Below are 15,181 nucleotides of genomic sequence, written 5' to 3' on the forward strand. Positions count from 1 at the left end.
TTCGCGGGGTGCCTACCTTCTCAGACACTTCCGCCAAATCCAGACTTTGCAGCTTGCCCGCCAGTTCGTCCAAGAGACGGGACTGCTCTTCCTGTGTAGCTTGGAAGGTGGCTGCTGTCTCGTTGATCAGACTCTCCACTTCCAGGCGCATTTCGGCAGACTGTTCAATGAGGCTGCCGGGAAGCAAAACCGAGGCGTTGGCTCTTTTTTCTGCATCCAGGGACATCTGGAAATATTTGGTGATACTATCCAAGGCACCTATCAGAAGGGAAATTGGTTGAGCATCCATGTCTGATCTGGCCTTACGACATTAATACAGGTAATCCTCAACTTACGACCCCAAGGGAGCCCCACATTTCTGTCGCTAAGTGAGACAGTTATTAGAGTGAGTTTTGCCCCGTGTTACAATGTTTCTGTTCTGACCTGGGCTTCACCAAATCACAAAGCAGACTCCTTGTCCCGACAAAAAAAACCTTTTTATTAAGTTACTGTGAATTCCTCTCATTCACATCCAGCAAAGTCCCAGCAAACCGTCTTTCAAGGGTGAATTTACAACCACGGACCTTATCAGGCTTGGAAAGCTGCCAGGCTGATATCTTCTGAACTCAACGCTGTACAAGAAAATACTTGGCAAGGAGTCTCTGAGAGTCACGGACTAATCTTCACACTAATTAAGTGCAATAATGGCCTCCTGCAAACTCCACTCCCCGTTTGCTCCTCTTTATTCCCTATGGGAGGGGCCATTCACTGTCCACCTGTGCCTTTACTCCCAAATTGGCCCTTGTTCCTTAGCTGTTCCCTTCTCCTGACAGCTCTGCGCATGCGCACATCGGGAACAAGCTCCAGCTGTTCTTCTGCCCCACTGATCTCCGACTCCAAAGGCAGCTGATAACTGTCAGACGGCCCTGGCCCCATCTCTGCCTCCAACGCAAAACCCTCATCAGAGCCTTCCCCAGACTCCAGGACTGGCCCATCTTCCTCCCCAACCTCCTCACTGTCAGAGTCTGCCACCAGCTCCACTGGACGCTGGCGGGCAACAACTATTTCTTGCCCCTTGTTGTGAAGTGAATCACTGCAGTTTTAAGCAAGTAACGCAGTTATTAAGGGGATCAATGGCTTTGTCATCAACTTGGCTTGTCAGAAGGTCGCAAAAAGGGATCATGTGACCCTGAGACATGGCAACCGTCATAAATACAGATAGTTCTCAACTTATGACCACAACGGAGCCCAAAACTTATGTGGCTTGGTGAGACATTTGTGAAGTGAGTCTTGCCCCGTTTTACGACCTTTCTTGCCGTCACTGTGAAGTAAGTCACTGCAGTGGATCACTTAGTAATCCGGTTGTTAAGTGAGTCTGGCTTCCCCATGGACTTTGAAGGTCACAAAGGGGGATCAGGTTACCCCGAGATGCCGCCACCGTCATAAATAGGAATTGGTTGTCAAACATCTGAATTTTGAACACTTGTGGGGATACCACAACGTCCGTAAGTGTGAAACATGGCCATAAGTCGCTTTTTTCAGTGCCATTGTAACTTCGAAGCGGACACGAAACGAAGGGTGGCAAGTTGAGAATTACTTAGCGTTTGCAATAGCTGTCTTATGAAATTAAATGCACGACGCAGGCGCAATGAAGCCCAGTTAAGCTTGCCCCACCGAAATCCACGTGATTTTTTTTATTATTTAAACTATTTTCACCGCAGATCCTCCCTAAAACCTGGGTTTGATTCTGTTCAATGTGAATGAAATATATTTGTTTGAGATTCCCTCCCACAGTTTCCTTCCTTATGAAAAGCCAGATGTTTACCCCCACACACACCAAACTTCCTTGAGGTCTAACGTACAAACCTCGGATGTCTGAGATTTTTATGAACTCCAGCTGTTCCCCAAGTTCTTTCACAGCGTTGTGTAAGCTCCTGGCGTCTGCCTCCAACGCCGTCAGTTCAGCCTCCACGGTGCTGCTTTCGTTTGCCACTGTAGAAATCTTTTCCTCCACTTCAATGATCTTTTGGGCCACATCTGCCTTCAGCTTCCTGCGAAACCAAGAAAATGCCCATTATTACAAAAGCAAAAGGGAGTTAGTGGAGATGGCTAAATGGACTCCTTTGATCCAAGCGGAGGTGGTATTTCTACGGTTCGGACCGGTTCGCTCGAAGCGGTAGCGGAAAGCAGGGGTGGCCCCGCCCACCTGCCCCAGCACTACGACATCCCATTTAGATCCTAGGCCGTAAGCGTGCGTGGGGGTGATGCGTGTAAGAAAAGTGTGCATGCTCACATTTGCAAACTGGTAGAATAGGCAAGTGAATACCACCTCTGGATCCGCTTTGTGACGTATGACCATTTTTGCAACACTTAGGACCACCGTAGATTGGGTTTATTTCAGGGTTGGTTTTTTTTTTTTTTTTGTTAACACAAAGCAGGGGAAAAGCTTGGGAAAACAGCACACTTCTATGGGATTTAACCATCTGCATTCCAAACAGCTTCTGTAATGTCCTTGAATATTATTGCCAATTACGTATCTTACATTGGCTCGTGGGCCCGTCCCTAATTTGTTTCATGCCTCGTATAATAAACTGTCTGTGTTAAGAACCTTTTTCGTAGGCTGCAAGACAAGCCTATTTTGTGAAGGGGAATGTTGCACAATAGAGACTTTGAAAGTCTCCAGAAAATCTGAAAAAGACGCAATCACAGAAATATTAGAGAAATGGCTGGGAAGCAAATTTACTTCCAAGTAAATTTTGGCCAGATTTGACCAATCTTGCCATTTTGCTCTCCCAGTTGAAAAGAGGAACAAGAACAAAAACAAGAAGAACAAGAACAGAACAGAATAAAGAATAGGATAGGATAGGATAGAAGAGAAGAGAATAGTGAACAGAGTAGAATTAGAAGAGAATAGTGAATAGAGTAGAATAGAATTAAAATAGAAGAGAAGAGAGTAGTGAATAGAGTAGAGTAGAATTAGAATAGAAGAGTGAATAGGGTAGAGTAGAATAGAATTACAATAGAAGAGAAGAGAATAATGAATAGAGTAGACTAGAATTAGATTAGAAGAGAAGAGAAGAGAAGAGAACAGAATGGAAACAAAACAGAGTAGAGTAGAGTAGAATAGAATGGAAAGGAACAGGATAGAAACAGAACAGAACAAGAACTAGAACAGAAACAGAATAGAAAATAGGAATAGAATAGAACAGAACAGAAACAGAATAGAATAGAAAATAGGAATAGAATAGAAACGGAACGGAACGGAATGGAACAGAACGGAAACTGAAATGGAACCAGACCCAGAACCGGAACCAGAACGGAACGGAACAGAACAGAAACAGAACGGAACAAAACGGAAAAGGAAGGAAATCGAATACTTTATTCGGCCGAGTGTGATTAGTCACACAAGGAATTATACGGAATCCGTAAGAACGTCTCTTTCCTATCTCTCAGGTACCCTTATCATTTCCATTCAAATTCACGATAAACATTCTTTGCCACCCCATTTCCACCCTTTCTTCCTTCTTTCTCACCAAGTTCTCCTTAAAATCATTCAACAACTACAACAGAGTCCCTTCTCCGTGGCCGAACTAAGAGCAGGCAACGCGTTCCGGATGCCGTAGGGCCTACTTACTCTGCTTCTTCGAAGAGGTCCCCAATGTTCTTGAGGGGCTCGGTTGCGGGATTTTGAGCAATGATGCTTTTGATCTCGTTCAGCTTCTCCTCCACTGAGTTGAGGGTCTCTTGGTAGGGGCCAATCACCCCCGTGATCTTCAGGACTTTGGCTCTTTCCAGGAATCTCTGGGTCTTATTGGTCAACTCGGTGACGATGATGTCCCAGAGAGCAAAGCATTGATGGCAAGGAGCACAGTCTGGGAAGATTCCCGAGTAGCCTCGGGTGCATTTATCGCAACGGGGACCTTCGACGCCTTCCCTGCAGATGCACTGGCCGGTTGACCGGTTACATTGGAGAGTCTGGATGCCTCGTGAATCGCACTCACAAGCTGAACGAGAGAGAAATAAAATTTGAGCACTAAAAACCCGGAGTGTGGAAACCACTATTATCAACCCAAAATGAATATAAGGAACTTAATTTTCTTAAACTGGAATATCTTAGAACCATGGATGGTAGGAATGAGGAACAACAGAATAGTTAACAGAAGGGACCTTGGAGGTCTTCTAGTCCTACCCCCTGCTTAGGCAGGAAAACCTATACCATTTCAGACAAATGGGTTATCCAATCTCTTCTTAAAAGCTCGGAGCATTTACCACTTCTGGAGGCAAGTTGTTCCACTGATTAATTCTTCTAGCTGTCAGGAAATTTCTCCTTAGTTCTAAGTTGCTTCTCTCCTTGATTAGTTTCCACCCATTGCTTCTTGTTTTGCCCTCAGGTGCCTTGGAGAATAGCTTGATTCCTTCTTCTTTGTGGCAACCCCTGAGATATTGGAAGACTGCTATCATGTCTCCCCTGGTTCTCCTTTTCATTAAACTAGACATACCCAGTTCCTGCAACCGTCCTTCATATGTTTTAGTCTCCAGTCCCCTAATCCTCTTTCTTGCTCTTCTCTGCACTCTTTCTAGAGTCTCCACATCTTTTTTTACATCATAGCGACCAAACCTAGATGCCATATTCCACGTGTGGCCTTCCCAAGGCCTTATAAAGTGGTATTAACACTTCACCTGATCTTGATTCTATCCCATATCCCACATCTAAGTCACCTGGATATTCCTTCCAAACACTACAGCCAGTCCTCAACTTAACAATCATTTATTTAGTGACCGTTAACAAATGTTTTCTGGAGAACAGTAGACACAGAAACTACAAGGAATGGACTCAGAGCATCAAGTTAGCATCTATTTACACTGGCGTACAGTAGTGGCCAAAATTGTGGAAACCTTTTGGGGAAAGTGTATTTTTGAGATTTGATGGCTAATAACACCACTTTTATTTTTTAGTAGTACCGTAAAATTATATATCAATGGAAAGATAATTTAATCAGGAATGTAAAGCAACAAGGTTTGTGCAATTATGTACAGGTTACCCAACTAAGCATTAACTGACATGGTGATAATTTTTGTACATCTCGTTTTTTTTCTACGTGTTTCACTTTTCTTCTTTATGACTGCTATTCTAATAGCAAATCCTTTAGAAAAGTTCTTTCTTCCAACATCTTCCCAGGGAGTGAACCAAGTCTTTTAGTTCTGCAGCTGTTATAATGTGAAACCAAGATTGAACGATTGCTTCTTCTATGGTAATATTGTACTGCTAACCAGAGAATACAAAACCTTTGCTAGACCAATTCTCCAATACAGCTCATCTGTCCGGAATCCGCACTGCATATCGGACATTAATGCAATCGAAAGAGTCCAGAGGTATTTCAGGAGAAGAGTCCTCCACTCCTCTGCTCGCAACAGAATCCCTTATGCCACCAGGCTTGAAATTTTGGGCTTAGACAACTTAGAACTTCACCGTCTTTGATCCGACCTAATCGTAGTACATAAAATTATCTGCTACAATGTCCTACCTATCAATGACTACTTCAGCTTCAACCACAATTACACACAAGCACACAATAGATGCAAACTTATGGCAAACTGCTCCAAATTTGATTGCAGAAAATACGACTTCAGCAAGAGTGGTCAACGCCTGGAATGCTCTACCTGACTCTGTGGTTTCTTCCCCAAACCCCCAAAACTTTAACCTCAGACTGCCTACTGTCTGATCTCACCCCATTCCTAAGAGGTCTGTAAGGGGGGTGGTGGTGGTGCATAAGCGCACCAATGTGCCTACTGCCCCTGTCCTACTCTTCCCTTTTATTCGTATCCATTCCACGTATTCATAATCATGTTTATACTTATATCTGTTATATAATAGATCAGGGGTGTCCAAACTTGGGAAGCTTAAGACTTGTGGACTTCAACTCCCAGAATTCCCCAGCCAGCCATGCTGGCTGGGGAATCCTGGGAGTTGAAGTCCACAAGTCTTAAGCTTCCCAAGTTTGGACACCCCTGTAATAGATGCTTGATGAAATAAATAAAATGAAATAAAATAAAATAGAAGTCCTTCTGAATTTTTATTTTCGAGTTTCTGGTTTGCAAGCCCTGGATTGGGGAAGCCTCTTCTTCTCCAAATAGTTAAAAGTTCCCATCCGAAACGTGACATGACCAAGGGAGGAGGAAGGAGGGGTGGGGGAGAAATCACCGTTTATTTAAACGGATTCATGTTCTTTAGCCCTGTTTGTAAAAAGGCCATTGAAAGGAGCAAATTACCCCAAGCAAAACTCAGTTCTTGTTAGATGCTCGCTCCAACTACAGTGGTTTTCACCAAGGTCCTCTGTTCCGGCGGGAACAGAGGTTTAATCCTATTGGTCGAAGGGTCTGACAGCTCCCTATAAAAGGGCTGCGGTCAGATTCTGCCTTCGCTGGATTGTTCTCACTTGTTGTACTTAATAAAGAGCTGTTGTTACCGTTAAGCCTGTGCGTGCCTATCCATTACCCAATCTAACAGTTCTCTTGTGGAGAACTTGATCAATTGTGGAGGGGAGAGAATGCAAAATAGAGAGGAAGAATAAAAGCAATTGTCCGGCCCTTCAATTTTACTATTGGGTGCAATTTTAACAGAGTGGACTTTTTGTTCTCAGAAATAAAAGCCCGACACATAAGTGCTTTATTTTCTTCAAAGTCCAGCATCCCCACTGTAAAATGGTTGGCGATGGAATTTATCTCCCCTCTGGCAATTTATTTTGCTTTGAACATTAAGTCTGGGGGCGGGAGTGGACGCTGGGGTAGGTGGGGAGGTCCCACTTAACCCTTAAATGCTTAGTTTTGGAGAAATGACTCGCGAATCAATCGAATTCCCAAGCTGGGTCAAACAAATGTTGGCACCATCAGCTGAAGACCTTTTGAAGATCCCAAGTGGCTTCTAGCCGTTTTATTTATTCGTTTATTTGTATCCTGCCTTTATTATTTTTATAAGTAACTCAATGGGGCAAGATGTATCCAACAGTTGTGTGTTTTCCCCACAACAACTACCCTGTTGACTAAGGGGGGGACTAGAACTCACAATCTCCTGATGATTGGCCAAAAGAAATCCAGCTGGCTTTCATGGCTAAGACTGGACTAGAACTCCCAGTGTCCTGGTGATTGGCTCAAAGTCACCCAGCTGGCTTTCATGCCTAAGGAGGGACTAGAACTCTTGGTCTCTGGTGATTGGCCCAAAGTTACCCAGCTGGCTTTCATGGCTAAGGCGGGACTAGAACTCCCCATCTCCTGGTGATTGGCCCAACATCACCCAGCCGACTTTTATGGGTAAGGCAGGACTAGAACTCTCCATCTCCTCATGATTGGTCCAACATCACCCAGCCGGCTTTTATGGCTAAGGCGGGACTAGAACTTCCCATCTCCTAGTGATTGGTCCAACGTCACGCAGCCTATTTCATGGCTAAGACGGGACTAGAACTCCAAGTGTCCTGGTGATTGGCCAGCCAGCTTTCATGCCCAAGGCATGAAACACTTGGCCTCCTGGTGATTGGCCCAAAGTTACCCAGTTAACTTTCATGGTTAAAGTGGGACTAGAATTCACAATCTCCTGGTGATTGACTCCAAATTACCCAGCAAGATTTTATGACTAAGGCGAGTAAAAACGTATCACTCATTTCCTGGTGACTGACCCAAAATCACCCTGCCATATTTCAGGGCTACGGCAGGACTAGAATTCCCCACCCCCTGGTTTCTAGCTTGGACCTTAACCACTGGACCAAACTGGTTCTTTTTAGCATATTTTATATTTAGCAAATTAATGGTTGTGGGAGTGCCCCCCAATCCTACCCAGGGAGGTCCCTTCCAACTCTGTGATTCTGTATTCTGTGTAAATTACTCTGTGGGCTTCTTGATCCAAAAACCGGGAGCATCTAGATCTGTTTTATGAATGGCCAGGCCCACCAATGACAGCCATTTGAAGGACAGACAATCAGCTTTCGGGTGAAACTGACCAGGTCTGTATTCTTTACATTCCAAGCATACTTAACCTCCTACCAATATTAGAACAGAACAAAACACACAGGGAGAATGTAAACTTGTCTTAGATGTGAATGAATACACATCCCCATGGACCAGAAATCAATGTTCAGATACTTCATCATGATATCATCCTATATATAAAACAAGAGTTTGTCAAGTCCGAGCATAATAGATTGAAGGAGGGTCCAGGAAAAACTGGAACATGTTCAGAGAAGACAGCAGAGGAGGACGGAGAATTCAAAACTACTTCCCACAAAGAAGGATTGAACAAACTGGAACATTTAACCTTGAGAAGACCCCCCAAAAAGGGGGATACGATAACATTCCTCAAATACCTAAGAGGACATCTGGCGGAACAAGGTCGATGCACTGCAAATTGCCATTCCAGGATGCAGGTCAGGGAATGAAAGGTTGAAGTTATAGGAAGGGAGATCCTGGCTGAAGGTGAGGACAAAGTCAGATCAGGTTTCTTGGCTTTGAAACTAATTATCCAGAGATACAATAGCTCTTCCCTCATTGAATAGGTTCATGTTAAGGCTGGACAGCCATAGGCTAGAGACGGCTTCAAAATGGATATCTCCATAGAACAGAATATCTTGGATTTAATGACCTAATATTTTGTTCTTTCCAACTCTATAATTCCTTATTTAGAATCCATATAGAGATGGATCTCTGACAGCTGATAGAAATAGATAGATAGATGGGTGGATGGATAAATGGATGGATGGATGGATGGATGGATGGATGGATGGATAGATGGATAGACAGACAGACAGACAGATATAGATAGATGATAGATAGATGATAGCTAGCTAGCTAGCTAGATGACAGGATAGAGATAGATAGCTAGATAGCTAGATGGATGGATGGATGGATGAACAGACAGAAAGACGGATGGACAAAGATAGATAGATGGAGAGAGAGAGAGAGAGAGAGAGAGAGAGAGAGAGAGAGAGAGAGAGATTTTCCTACTACTGTCTTTCCTACTACCCTCTCCTATTGGTAGCTTATGACTTATCACTTGTTTGTTTCTTATGATTTATGATTGTATCTTTTGATTTCTGAATCTATGACTTACCACTTTGTTGTTTGCATGTACACCGAGAGCTTCTCATCTTTCTCATCTTTCCTACTACCTTCTCCTATTGGTATCTTATACGTAACTGATCACTTGATTGTATCTTATGATTTTATGATCTATATGACATCACTTGGTTGTTTGTGTGTACACCGAGAGCTTCTGCACCAGAGAGAAACACTTGGCCAATAAAGAATTCAATTCTATAGATAGATTATAATCTCTCTCTCTCTCTCTCTCTCTCTCTCTCTCTCTCTCTCTCCCTCCCTCCCTCCCTCCCTCTCTCTCTCACACACACACACACACACACCACAATACAATAAGAGTGAGTGAAAAGAAAAGAGCTGTGTGTAATTGGCGCAGATGTTGGAGGCCAAAGAAGACAAACTGAATGAATGGAAGGAAGGAATGGAAGGAAGGAATGGAAGGAAGGAATGGAAGGAAGGAATGGAAGGAAGGAATGGAAGGAATGATAGATAGATAGATAGATAGATAGATAGATAGATAGATAGATAGATAGATATAGATAGATAGATAGATAAAAGATCTGTTTATGTGTTCATAAAGACAAAAGTTGGTATTTGAGGTATTATCTCACCCAGGTCTGAAAGAAAGATATGTCACTTCCTTCCAAAAACAGAAGATAACACTAGGACCATCAATGCCTAAACAAACACAAGGTTTAGCTATGGCTTCTCACTGGAGCGAAAATCCAATCTGTTATCTCACACACACCCCATGACCCATGAGTACATGTTTATTTAAGAACAGACCAATTTATATAAACTCTAAAACAGGAAACAGTTAAGTACAGGTAGGTACTGTGAGGTCTCAATTTCCATTCCCATTTTTAAAACATTTCTTTTTTAAAAAAAGTAAGTTTGAAATGGGGCTGTTTTGCCTTTTAGAGGCTACTCATTTCCTTAATTGGTTAAAAAATAAATAAATTCCACTGAACTACTGACATTTTGCGTCAATTATAATTAAATTATAATGAAATGGTCACCTAACATCCAAAACGTCATTCAGAAAAGCACAACAAAGAATGTTCTTTCTGTGCCAATTCAGAAAGCTCAAACTGCCCAAGGAGCTCCTGATTCTGTTCTACAGAGGAATGATTGAGTCTCTCATCTGCACCTCCATAACTGTCTGTTTTGGCTCTGCAACCCAACAAGACAGACACGGACTTCGGAGGATAATTAGAACTGCAGAAAAAACAATGGCTACCAACCTGCCTTCTGTTGAGGACCTGTACGGGGCACGAGTCAAAAAGAGGACTGTGAAAATATTTACAGACCCCTCGCATCCTGGACATCAATTGTTTCAACTGCTACCATCAAAACAACACTATAGGGCACTGCACACCAAGACAACTAGACACAAAGACAGTTTCCCTCCGAATGCCATCACTCTGCTTAACAACTAATTCCCATAACAGTCAAATTATTTACTAAGATTTTATTACTACTCTTCCTTCCTAGTACCTATCTCTTCCCACTTATGACTATAATAACCATGTTGTTTGTATCTTTACAATTTATATTGTTTTATTTGTTCCAAGGAAAATTTGATTGCTTATTAGTAACCTATGACTATTACTAAGTGTTGTATCTTATGATTGTTTATCTTATGATTCTTTATGAATGTATTTTATTTTTCTTTATGTACACTGAGAGCACATGCAACAAAAACAAATCCCTTGTGTGTCCAACCACGCTTGGAATAGAATTCTATTCTATTCTATTCTATTCTATTCTATTCTATTCTATTCTATTCTATTCTATTCTATCCTACTCTACTCTATTCTACTCCATTCTATTCTATTCTACTCTACTCTACTCTGTCTCTACTCCACTCCACTCTACTCTATTCTACTCTACTCTACTCTATCTCTACTCTACTCCATTCTATTCTACTCTACTCAACTCAACTCAAACAAATTCCACTGAAATGCTGACAAGATTACACTTTCCATACAACTCTGCAAAATCTTATTTTAGTTTTTTATGTAAGTGTGTTATTCATACTGTTTCAATCCAACAATGTTAAATTTAGCTACAATAAAACAGAACACCAGATAAGCGGAGATCTTTTTAAAGCCCTCTGCAGAAATCATAACTGCAACATAAGAGGCTAACCTTTGTTAGCAAGTCCAGGATTAATATATTGCAACATTAAGATACTAAGGATCGTCCTCTTATCTATTCCAGTCTTGCATCTGAGTTCTTGCATCCAAATAAAATGAAACCAACGTGAATGGTACTTTGTTCGTTCCGCAAACGTCATCGCAAAACAAACCATCCTTAAGTATCTCGGATTGTCCCAGGATGCCAGAATCCTACCAATACTGGTTACAGGTTGTCCTCGCCTCATTTAACGACTGGTGGAAGTTTTGCCACCTTCTCACAAACAAAGCCAACGGGGGAAACTATATTAACTTAACAATCATGCCACTAACTTAACCTCTGCAGCGATTCACACTTAACACTGCGGTTAAGACAGGGCATAAGATGGGCAAAACTCACTGAACAGCTTGTCTCTCTTAGCGACAAAAAGGTTGGGCTCAACTGTGGTCATAAGCCGAGGACTAGCTGTATTAGGATAGTTATATATACCTCCCCCCCCAAAAAAAAAGGGAAAGGAAGGGTAAACCAGGGATAAGAACATACTCACCTTGGCAGCCCACAGTAGGGTCACCCCAGAAATATTCCTGGCATTCTGTGCAAGTGCGCCCCCCGAATCCTGGCATACATTGGCACTGCCCAGTGAACTATTAAAGGGGAAGGGGAGAGAAACAAGTTTGGACCACTGACAGGTCAGTACTAAAGCCAGGCTGGCCATAATATGCATCCCTAATTAGGAACTTCATCATTTTTTTAAAAAAAAAAGTCAATTCACCCAATTCTCCTCTTAACTGCATTCTTTCTAAATCACGGCAGATACTATGAGAGAAGTACGTAGAAAAATCAGCTAGCTTTCATGCCTAAGGCAGGAGTAAAACTCACTGTCTCCTGGTGATTGGTCTAAAGCAGGGATTGGCAATCTGCGGCTCTGGAGCCGCTTGTGGCTCTTTCAATCCCTCTGCTGCGGCTCTGTCCTCAGTCGGCGGCACAATTTTGAGAAGAGCTTCCAGTTTGGGGGGGCAGGGAAGCACAGCGCGCCAAGAGGAGACTCTATGGGAAGCGGTGGGTTTTCCAGTCGGCTCCACAATTGATAGGGCTTTCGTTTAGGACAGGTAGAGGAAAAAGGACGCTACGCTAGGAGGAGACTCTATGGTGGGGGAACCAAGATTTTTCTCCAGAATTGAATTAGGGGGGGGATTTCTGGTTAGGACCCTTGTGGCTCTCGGTGTTTTCTTTTCTGTGGGAAACGGGTCCAAATGGCTCTTTGGGTGTTTAAGGTTGCCAACCCCTGGTTTAAAGACACCTAACAGGCTTTCATGCCTAAGGCCGAACTAGAACTCACTGTCTCCTGGTGATTCATCCAGCTGGCTTTCATGCCTAAGGCAGGACTAGAATTCACTGTCTCCTGGTGATTGGCCCAAACTCACTCAGCTAGCTTTCTTGCCTAAGGCAGGACTAGAACTCACTGTCACCTGGTTACTGGCCCAAAGTCACCCTGCTGGCTTTCTTGCCGAAGGCAGGACTAGAATTCTCAGTCTCCTGGTTTCTAGCCCAATTCCTTAACCGTATCCCCAAAAGGTCTCTCTTCTGCAAGGAAGAATTCCTCCATCATCTCCTGGAGTTTACACCTTAGATATCTGAAAGAGCCAGAGCTAGCATCCCTCTGCCATCCTTAACTCCGATAAAGCTTTCTCACCTCGTTGCAAGACGGGCCAAAGGAATGTTCCGGATTACAGGCGCAGGTTTCGCATCCGGTCCCGCTGCTCAGTTTCCATGTGTTTGGGGCGCAATGATCGCAATTCTGTCCAGCCACATTGGGGAGACACTGACACTGGCCCGTTTCTTTCTCGCAATCGCAGTCTTCGGAGCTGTTGCAACGGTGACGCACCGTTCCAAGGTAATTGCAGACACATTCTGGAAGGAAGGAGTAGCAAAAACTTACGGCAGGGGAGTCAAACTCAATTTCATTGAGGACTGCATCAGGGTTGTGTTTGACCCTGGGGGGGAGGGACCGTGTTTATGTGTGTGGGCGGGGCGTGTGTAGCCAGCTCGACGTCACTTGTATCGGGGGCGCCTATGGTGACCAGAGCATTCTGCCAGTGAAAACGAATTCCCGAGCTCCGTTTTTGGCTGCAACTGCCTTCTGCAACCCTCTGCCAGTGAAAATGGAGCTCAGGAGGGCCGCTCTCCTGAGCTCCATTTTTGCCAGCAGAGGCAACGCGGGCCAATCCATCACTATTTCCAGGCCAACCTCGCGGGCTAGATCTAAGCACCCCGCGGGCCTTGAGTTTGACATCCCTGCTACAGACAATAATGGGTAGATCTTACAATTCAAAGAAGGGAATCTTTTGCAAATATCTACGGCAGGGGTGTCAAACTCGATTTCATTGAGGGCTGCGTCAGGGTGGTTATTGACCTTGCGGGGCATGGGGGTGTGTGGCCAGGGTGGGCATGGCCAGCTCAACATCACTCATGTCAGGGGGTGCCTGTGATGGCCCGAGCACTCTGCCAGCAAAAACGGAGCTCGGGAGGGTGCAACGCAGTAGTGGGTTCTGAGCGGTACAGCCCAGTACGGCCATACCGGTAGTAGCCAGGAGCAGCAGCCACCGTACTGGTACAGTGTATCATTTGGTCCACCCGCCTGCCTGCGTTCCATGGCTGTTTATAACGCGATTGGCCAATTGTGCACGGATGCACAGCATGCGGCACCTGCATGACCTCCGCCGAGCAGCTGGGTGTCGCAGTGCGGTGGCATGCACATGCGTGTGCAGTGCGTGTGCCCGACTAGGACGCCCGCCCCCTTGCGCAGCATACCAGTTGCGATGGGATCTAGAACCCACCACTGGTGCGACGGCCTCCTGCAACCCTATGCCAGTGAAAACGGAGTTCGGCACGACCACTGTCACAGCCACCAGAGCTCCATTTCCACTGGTAGAGGCAGAGGCACCACGGGCCAATCCTTTGCTGTTTCCAGGGCTGACCCACAGGCCAGATGCAAGCACCTCGTGGGCCAAATCCCGCCCGCGGGCCTTGAGTTTGACACCCCTGAGCTAAGGCCAAAGGGTACCCGCAGAAATCAAAGGCAGCGGTCCCTTGTCCACTCACTTCTACAATCCTGTTGAAGGGCCCATCCGTAGTAGCCAGGTTTACACTCTTGGCAGTGTTCGCCTTGGGTGTGAAACAAACACCTGAGACACAACCCGGTCCTTTTGTCACAAGCTTCCGGATCAGAGGAATCGATGTTATTGTTGCACTGGCAGGGATGGCATCTCCCACCAACCTCTTCGGGGTTTCCAAAGAAGCCAGAGGCACATTCGTCGCATCTGCTTCCTGTTCAGCCAGCAATCAAAGGAAAAGGAAAATCTTCAGCAAATTATCCTTTGCTTATATCCCACCTCTATTATTTCTACCCAAGGTGACAAACACACACAATATACCTTCTTCCTCCTATGTTCCACACAACAACAACACTCCTGTGAGGTGGGTTCGTCTGAGAGAGAGTGACTCTCCCAAAGGCGCCCAGCTGGCTTTCATGGCTAAGGCGGGACTAGAACTCCCAATCTCCTAGTGATTGGACCAAAGTCACCCAACTCGCTTTCATGGCTAAGGCAGGACTAGAACTCCCAGTCTCCTGGTGATTGGACCAGAGTCACCCAGCTGGCTTTCATGGTTAAGGCAGAACTAGAACTCCCAGTCTCCGGGTGATTGGACCAGAGTCACTCAGCTGGCTTTCATGGTTAAGGCGGGACTAGAACTCCCAGTCTCCTGGTGATTGGACCAAAGTCACCCAACTCGCTTTCACAGCTAAGGCAGGACTAGAACTCCCAGTCTCCTAGTGATTGGACCAGAGTCACCCAAATAGCTTTCATGGCTAAGGCAGGACTAGAACTCCCAGTCTTTTGGTGATTGGACTAAAGTCACCCAACTGGCCTTTATGGCTAAGTCAGGACTAGAACTCCCAGTCTCCTGATGATTGGACCAG

General features: G+C 44.7%; 1 protein-coding gene across 1 annotated transcript in view; it reads right to left on the bottom strand.

Annotated features, from left to right (window-relative positions):
* The window catches only part of LAMB1 (laminin subunit beta 1), a 73,986-nt gene that overhangs the window by 17,124 nt on the left and 41,681 nt on the right, over positions 1 to 15,181 (bottom strand). The window contains 6 exon segments of the mRNA XM_081957131.1: positions 17 to 258; positions 1,846 to 2,030; positions 3,614 to 3,983; positions 11,750 to 11,846; positions 12,896 to 13,113; positions 14,305 to 14,529. Of these exon segments, the coding sequence (XP_081813257.1) occupies positions 17 to 258; positions 1,846 to 2,030; positions 3,614 to 3,983; positions 11,750 to 11,846; positions 12,896 to 13,113; positions 14,305 to 14,529 (1,337 nt within the window).

Source organism: Natrix helvetica, assembly GCF_964273705.1.
Source record: "Natrix helvetica genome assembly, chromosome: 6".
Taxonomy (NCBI): domain Eukaryota; kingdom Metazoa; phylum Chordata; class Lepidosauria; order Squamata; family Natricidae; genus Natrix; species Natrix helvetica.